Below are 8,341 nucleotides of genomic sequence, written 5' to 3'. Positions count from 1 at the left end.
CTGTGGAGCCCTGCCAGCCAGCCAGTGTGGAGAGTAGACAGGAAGGGGGCACAGTGTGGTCTGACAGAGGAAATATTAACAGTGGACAGAGACAGCACCACCTTCTTTAGTGACCGGACAGGCCCTGTCAGGAGCTCCTGGATGTGATTTTGCTTCACTACATAAGGACCTATTTTGGAAACAAAAGGGGGCAAGACAGCAATGATGGCAAATTCTTTTTTAAATCCTTCAGGGCCTCCTATCCACCACTTTCCTCCAAGCTCAGGGGACATTTCTACGCTCAGGTTTCCTCGACACCACACCTGGAGGGTTATGATCAGGTGTGGGCAGCGTCCATAATCCTGATTATACCATGAAGCCTCCGCATCTAATTCAGATCTATCAAGTGTTTTGCTCTCACGGAGACAACTCAATGGAATGATCCTCTTGTGGCCATTAGGGGTTGTGACAGTCACGGTGGTGCCATCAATTTGCATTGGGTCAGTTACACCTTCTTGGGAGTATTTAATTTCCAATTTTACCTGGCTGCCAATTTCAACATAAGGGGCTGCATGCCACGCCAAAAAATGGCACTTTGAGATCTTAATGGCAGCAAAGGAGGGTGCTGTGGTGCTGATCTTGAATTTAAAGGACAGCCCCATGCTATTGTGTGCCCACAGGCAGACCACAAAGACTGGCTGGACCAAAGTAAAATTGTACCAGCAGTCAAATTTTTCCACAGCACAGATCTTTTTCTGATTCTTCTTAGTTTTTACTTCAGTGACAGAGATTTGATTTACTCGCTGGTGAGTGGATCCATTAATCACCCTGCACCCCACCTTTATTTGCTGTCCCACTTTCCCCAGCAGCTGTGGAAGTCTGTTTGTGCTATCCCAGCCCCACTCATTTTCCAAGTACACCTCTGCCCCATGCATGACCACTGTTGACAAATTTAAGCCTTTGTTAGAATTTAATCCCATGATTCCCGTATGTTTTACGTAAGCTTGGGACCAGGGCCAATCAGTCCCAATTTTTGTGTGCCTCCTAACCCTGTGCTGGGCTGTGGCCTGTGTGTCAAGGTGCTTTTCTAAGTGAGAATGAATGACATTTTGTCCAAGGTGCTGATGAGTTGGTTGGACACATTGGGTGCTCAGCACTATGCACATACCAGAAAGCAAAGTAAATCCTGCAATCACAAATTTGAAAGCATTTTCCCCGCAGCACAAACAGGGCTGGTGATGCCACGAAGTTCGCCCTTCCCGCTGGTCACAATCGTCTTCCATTTTCCTTTATCTGCAAAACATAAGCAAGGCGGGCTCTCCAGCCCCGTTAGTTTCCCTTCCATGCTTTTAACTGTGAAGAATGGAACCATTTTTCCTCCCTTTTTGCCCCCTTTCTGATTTCTACCTGGTACACAGAGGGGCTGGCCTTGTTCACAACCCTAACAGGCCCCATCCACTGGGGCTCCAGCTCCTGGTTCTTCTCACTAACCCTTCGGTATATTACCAGGTCCCCCGTGTTCCACTCCACGGGGCGCAGTAGCACTCCCAGCTGCTTAACCATCTTGGGGATGTTGGTCTCCTGCACTGAGGCGAGTTGGTGATAGGTGGCTGACACCGTCCTCAGCATGTCCTGGACCCACCTGTCCATCAGCACACGGGGCTGCATTTCATCCGGGGGCTCCCCTCCTTGCCACCAGTGTTCCAGAATCTTCGGGTCTCTTGCAGGATGAAATTTCGGGGGAGGTGTTTGAGATGCCAGGGCACCCCGTAATGCCAGCAAGGTCAGTGGGAGCTTATGATCCCAGTCTTTCCTTTGCTGGCTCATGAGCTTCCTCAGTGCTGTCTTCAGTGGTTGGTTGGGACCCTCTGCTGAGTTGGGCTTCTGGAAATGTCCCATGATGTGAAGCTTTTGCTTGATTCCCAGGGCCTTGCACACCCCTTTTGTGACTTCCCCGATGAAGTGTTGGCCATGGTCTGAGTGGATCTCCTTTGGGATGCCCCACCGTGAGAAGATGTGCTCTACTAGGATCTTTGCGGTTGCACTGGGTGTGTTGTTTCTAGCTGGGAATGCTTCCACCCACTTGGTGAAGTTATCACTGACCACTAGGCAGTACTTGTTGCCTTGGGCTGTTTGGGGCAGAGGGCCAATAAACTCCATATGCAACTTGCTCCATGGCCCAGAAACCCTCTGGTGGCTCAGGACAGCTTTGGCTGTTTTGGCATCAGGATTGTTGGCTGCACACGTCAGGCAGTTGCTGACATACTTCTCCACATCCTCTCTCATTTCGGGCCACCACCCAGCGCCCTGCAGCCTCACCATGGTCTTGTCTGTCCCCAGATGCCCCTGCTCGTGAGCCAGGGCCACCAGCTCTGTCCGGACCAGTTCAGGCACCACCCAGACTGGGAAATCTTCCCCCTCCATGGTCTTGTCTGTCCCCAGATGCCCCTGCTCGTGAGCCAGGGCCACCAGCTCTGTCCGGACCAGTTCAGGCACCACCCAGACTGGGAAATCTGCCCCCTCCCCCCCCGCCAGGAGCAGCCCCGAGACATCCTTCCACACCTTGCACCCTTTGTACTCCCCGCCCCGTGCTAACTCCCAGAGCCTGGGGTCCTGTGCCTGCAAGCCCACCAGATCCACACTCTCCCACTGCCTGCTGGGAGCCACCAACACTGGGCCATTCTCATTCTTGCTGGCCTTCCACATCAGCCCTTCCTTTGCACCTAGCTTGGCTTTGGCATCTGCCTCCTTGTTCCACTTGGCTTCCTCTGTTCCCTTCTTGTGGGCCTTGACCTTAATGATCTGGGCTGGGCACGCCCTCTGCTCTGCCAGCCTGGCAAGGTACAGCAGCTTTTTGGCGTAGGTGACGGGCTTGCCATCAGCAGACTGCATGTCCCTCTCCCTCCAGAGGGGCAGCCACTCCAGCGCCACACGCACCACCCAACCCGAGTCTGAAAATATGGCCAGCGGCTGGTCTGCCGGCGTGTTTTCCAGGGCAGCCATCACGGCCACCAGCTCGGCAGCCTGGATGGAGTGCGGCAGGCACTTCCCCTTCACCACCTCCCCGGTGCCCCGGTTGACAGCAGCATAGCCCGTGTAGGGCACCCCTTCCTCGTGGTAGTTGGACCCATCTACGAACCACACAACGTAGCCTCTCTCCTTGGCCTCCTCCAGGCTGAGGCTGCTCTCAAACAGGGGTGCCCGCCCCGGCTTGGGGTCAGTAAGGGAGACTCCCTGCTCCTCCCCATCCCTCTCTCCACTGATTACCACCCTGTAGACACCAGGTGAGGGGTCCCTGGGGACCTCCTTGTTGGTCAATGCCAACGCCCAGTTGGCCATCCTGGGGCAGCGCAGGGGACCTTCATCCCCCTTTCCCAACAAGAGGTACCTCACCGGGGTGCAGGAGGTCCTCAACAGCACTGGGGCTGACCCCACCAGGTACTCCCAGTGCTGCAGGGCCCAGGTTAAGGTTAAAACCTCCCTCTCATAGTCACTGAATTGTTGCTCAACTGGCGTCAGCAGACGCGAGGCGTGGGCAACAGGGAGCAGGTTGGCACTGTGCTGCTGGCCCAGGGTGGCCTGCAGCCCCCTCCCCGTGCTGGCCAGCTGCAGAACATAGGGTCTGTCCCCCAGAGGATGTGCCAGCATGGGGGCTTGTGCCACACTCTCCTTTAAGGTCTTCACTGCCTCGTCCTGCTCTGGCCCCCATTCCCAGGGGGTGTTCTTTTTCAGGAGGTGGCAAAGGGGGGCTGCTTTCTCTGCATAGCCCTCAATGAACTCACGGCACAACCTCAGGAGAGCCAGGAAGGACCTCAGAGTGGAGACATCAGATGGTGCTGACATCTTCTGTATTAGCTCAACCCTCTGCTTTTCCAGTGAGCGCCCTTCCTCCCCCAGGGTCACCCCCACAAAGGAGACCTCCTTCCAGCACAGCTGGGCCTTTGTGGGGCTGATCCTGAAGCCTGTCTTCTGGACAGCCCCCAGCACCTCTGCTAGCACCTCCAGGTTTTTCTCCTTTGTATGGGTGTGGATGAGGACATCACCAGCACAGGACAGCACGCTCTCCCGGTGGCTGAGCTGCTCCCACATCCTCACCACGTGGGCATGGCAGATGGCAGGGGCATTGTGGAAACCCGGAGGGACTCTGGTGAAAGCAAATTGCCGTCCTCGAATTGTGAAAGCAAATTTGTGCCAGGACTCGGGGTGCAAGGGGATGGCAAATGATGGGCTGGTCAGGCTCAGCACTGAGAACCACTCGGACCCCCGGGAGATGGCTGCCAAGATGTTGGGATACTTGACCACTGTGGAGGTCTGCATTGGGGTGACTTGGTTCAGGATGCTGAAATCAACCGTCAGCTTCCACATTTTCCCATCAGCTTTCCTCAGGGGCCACACCGGGGAGTTGCTGATGCTCTGCTGCTCCACCAGCACGCCCTTGTCCAGCAAGGTTTTGACTGTGTCCCACAAGCTGTCCTCAGCCTCAGCCGGGTACCACGGCTGAAGCTGAGGAGGCGGATCCGGCCCTTTGATTGCCACAACAGCATCAATCTGCCCACAGTCCAGCTTGCTCCTTGCCCAGACCTGGGGGAACTGCTCTGTGACCCGTTTCACTCGGGGCTCCCACTCAGGGTGGACCAGGATCTCAGGGGCTTTCACTGACATTACCCTGTGGCTTGCTGGGATGACAGGCAAATCAATTTGTGGGCAGCGTAACAATGCTTGGTTTGCCAGGTCCACCACCACCTGCATCTTTGTCAGTGCAGAGATGGCTAAAATTCCTGGCTTTCCTTTCATTTCCATTTTACCAAATTTTTCAGACCCTTTGGCAGCCCCAATTTCAAAGGGTATGGGCCCTGTGAATGGCACTGAGGATTTCTGGCCATTTGGCCCTGTCAGTTCAATAATTTCAGAGGTTTGAAAGATCCCGGCTCTGCTGGGGGCCATATCCAGAATTGAATAAGAGGCACCAGTATCAATTAACATCACTTGTCCAAGCACCCCTCCTCCAATAGTTGTATCAACTATCAGGCGCCCCCAAAAATCGGTCTTAATCGGTGCCACAAAAAGGGGCGATGTGGGTGCCTGGCAGCCCTATTGCTGAGCCATAGACCCCGGGTCAATCGGGTGGGAGCTGCTGTGCTTTTTGGCCTCATGCAGGACCAGTTTTTGGAAGAGCTCCCCATCCGGCAAGCCATCAATGTCCTCCTGTTTCTCGTATTTTATCAAGCGCTTCCTCAGCTCAGCCCGCCAGGGGTTGGGCTTCTGAAACCTCAGCCCCTGCTGGTTCTCCTTCCCCAACCCCCCCTTACCATCAGGATCTTTTCGGTTGTCTCCTTGCATTTTTCTCATCCCTGCATTTTGGAAAGACATGGCTGATGTTTTCCCTTTCTTCCCCCCCAGCATGTACCCTGGGAATGCCTGCTTTTGCAGCTCAAAATTCTGGGTCAGGATCTGCTCCAGCTCCAACAGAGGCCTTTTGGCTGCATCCCCACCAGCAATCACCCGCAGTGGGGGTGTTAGCCCCACCACCAGTGGCTCCTTGAATTCAGGCCTGTCAAAATCGAGGGGGGACTCCTTTGAGCCTGGCAGCCCAGCTATCTGGTAGAGCATCTTTTTACGATTAACATAGGCATCGGGCCTCTCCTCAGGGTTTTGCTTCTCCTGGTGGAACAGCACTAAGGGGTTGACCTCTGGGAAGAACACCTTCAGCACGGCCAGCTGGACGTCCCCAATATCCTGTACATTGCCCATCTGCACATCCCCCGGCAGTGCTGCAAAATCATCTGGTTTCATGCACTTTCTCACAATGTCTATCAGGTCACTCACAAAGTTGCCACTCTGGCACTTGGGCAGACGCTGGACCCTGGACAGCCAGTTAATTGCTGTCTCCTTTGTCAATGGCCCCAGCATCTTCCCCACCGTCTTGAGCTGCTCAGGGGTAAAACAGAGCACAGTCCTGTTGGTGTCTATGGGTTGGAGTGGGGCGTGGCTGACTGGCTCATCGTGGGGGGCCTTTTTATCTTTGGAAGCCTCTACCTCCCCTACTTGCAGCTGGCACACCTCCTCCCGCAGAGGAGCATAGGGGGACGGCCTGGTGGGGCTGTTAGCACCCCACACATCATCCTCATAATCATAGTGGGGTGGGTGCGGGTCCAGGGAGTCCTCCCCCTCACCATTCCCAATTGGGGTCCTCTTGCCTTTGATGGCAGCCACAATGCCCCTTGACACCCCCAGCTCTGCCTCCAGCTCCTGGATCTTGGCATGGCATACCTTATGATCAGGGCCAGTGCCCCGATCCCTCTGGACGTCCTGCAGGACGGCCCGCACCGCGCTCTGCGCATCGTGGGTCTCCCCGATCCACTTGCCAACCTCCTTCTTCAGCTCCTCCGTTTTCAGCTTCTCATAGCCCAGCTTGCTTTCCAGCCGGGTGATCTCCACCGCACTCCGCAGAGAGTCCCCGCACAAACCCTGCACCTCTGCTTGCAGGTTGTCCACCTGCACTTTGAGCTCCTGCTTGGCCTGCTCCAAGGTCTGCACATTCTCAAGAGCCTCCTTCAGCAATCTGGACAACTCCCTGCCTACCATTAGCAAACCCTGCAAAGCCGCTCGCTTCTTACACTTATTTGTGGGTTTGGGCTTTTTGTTCTCCTCCGACCAGCTCTCCCACTGCTGGCACAGCTGCTGGTACGCATCTGGCCCCTGGAAGGACCCTGGCGACCAAACTGGGGGGAGACACTTCTGGAGCACAAACTGCTCCAGCTTCCAACTGCTAACGATGTCGCTCATCATAGTGAAGGGGACAAGATCTGAGAGAGCTCTGTCTCAGAGCAAAACTACCATAACACACCAGTACTGCCAACCCCTCCACAGAGCAAGGCTGCAGCCCCGCGACCTGCCCCTCCAAAAAGCCCCCCGGGGGGATACCGAACCTGGGCACAAGGGAAAAGGAAGGAAGGTGGGAAGGGGAGGCCACGGCCGAGCCGGCAGCTGCCGCAAGCCACCGGCTCCCGGGGAGGGAACGGGGAAGGGATGCGGGAGCGGGTGAAGCAAAGGAGAGACGGAGTAGGACCCCAATAATAAGATCTCACCAATCCTTGGCTGAATGTTCTGGCAGTCTCAGGAGCTTGAAGACAGTCTCTGCAGAGGACCAGCAGATCCGGCACCTTTCAGGTAAAGGTGGTCACGAAGTCTCAGCCCGGTGATTTTTATAGCCATGGCAGGTCGTTGTTTGGGGCTGATGAAACCTGTGTTTACTTCCTCGGTAGCTTTTCCTCCTCCGTGTGCTGCCTTCCCAAGGACACTTTCCTTGTCTTTCCTTATCCTCTTCAACACTGATTAGGGAAGCTGAGATCACATTGCAGCACCTGCACTGCCCCTTATCTGTTTGGGGAGGTCCAGGATTAGTCATGGTTCACACTAAACTTCTGTTTGCACCAAGTGTCCTGAAGAGGGAGAGCTGGAGCCTGTCCTCTGATCGTCCATCCTTCCAAATCCCCCCAAGGCCGCCTCATTTACTGCACACCCCATTAGCACCTGGGGTCTGGGTGAAGATCACCCATGGGGCTCGCACCTGACGCCTGTAACAAACACGGTCCTGCCAAACCACCCCCAAAGGACAGATCTGTTTGCCAGGGAGGGATGAAATGGCAGGAAAATTCACACAATTCATCCTTTATATCCATTTTGGCATGTGGTCTTTAAAAGCAGCATTTTTCCATGCCACAACCCAGCTCATCATACACTGACGTGGACCTTGGGGTTACCCAAGACATGTCAGGAGCCTCCACCGTGATATTGCATCAGCTGAATTACAGATGTAAATCTGCACCTGCAAAAGCAGATGGGGCCCCCCCTCCCCCCCAGCCTCACCCTACAAACCACATTATAGCTTGGAGCAGTTCAGAAAATTTGACCCACTTGTTGTGTTGTTTTTTTTTTTTTTTTGTACACTCAGAAAAGGGTACCAATCATCTTACTAAGTGAAAATGCTATCATTTTCATTACTGCTTTTACCTCCAATTAAATTCTCCAGAAGCTAAACCCTCCACTGGAATAAAACCATTTTAAAAAATTAAAAAGGAAAAAAAATGTTCACACATGGCTTCTTGAGCCCCGGGGAGTTTCTATCCTGCATCCCTTTGCCCCCAGAGCAGCCCTTATTTCTACATACTGCAGTACTGGCTGTGTTGGACTAGGCTTGAGCCTGAGTAGCCTTCCCTGACCCCCAAAATCAGTCTTTTTAGCCTCAAAAGCACAGAGAGAATGAATTTTCCCCTGTTTTTATGGTGGCTGTTTTCTCTAGCCTGGCATTTACAGCCCAGCTGCAATTACCTCCTCTGCAACATGGAGTTTAACAGAGATG

General features: G+C 54.3%; 1 protein-coding gene across 1 annotated transcript; it reads right to left on the bottom strand.

The window, feature by feature from the left end:
• Positions 1–4,786: 4,786 nt before the first annotated feature.
• Positions 4,787–7,068, bottom strand: LOC108445087. The gene has a single exon (XM_017727784.1). It carries the CDS (start codon positions 6,766–6,768, stop codon positions 5,071–5,073), a length of 1,698 nt encoding a protein of 565 aa, XP_017583273.1. The 5' UTR covers positions 6,769–7,068; the 3' UTR covers positions 4,787–5,070.
• Positions 7,069–8,341: the final 1,273 nt, after the last annotated feature.

Source organism: Corvus brachyrhynchos, unplaced genomic scaffold, assembly GCF_000691975.1.
Source record: "Corvus brachyrhynchos isolate BGI_N302 unplaced genomic scaffold, ASM69197v1 scaffold80, whole genome shotgun sequence".
NCBI classification, from domain to species: domain Eukaryota; kingdom Metazoa; phylum Chordata; class Aves; order Passeriformes; family Corvidae; genus Corvus; species Corvus brachyrhynchos.
The sequence above is the reverse complement of the archived record's forward strand: the minus strand, read 5'-3'. Positions and strand labels throughout refer to the sequence as shown.

Bases quoted from the DNA above. Each gene is read 5' to 3' on its own strand.
- LOC108445087 (XM_017727784.1), bottom strand. From the start codon at position 6,768: ATGATGAGCGACATCGTTAGCAGTTGGAAGCTGGAGCAGTTTGTGCTC.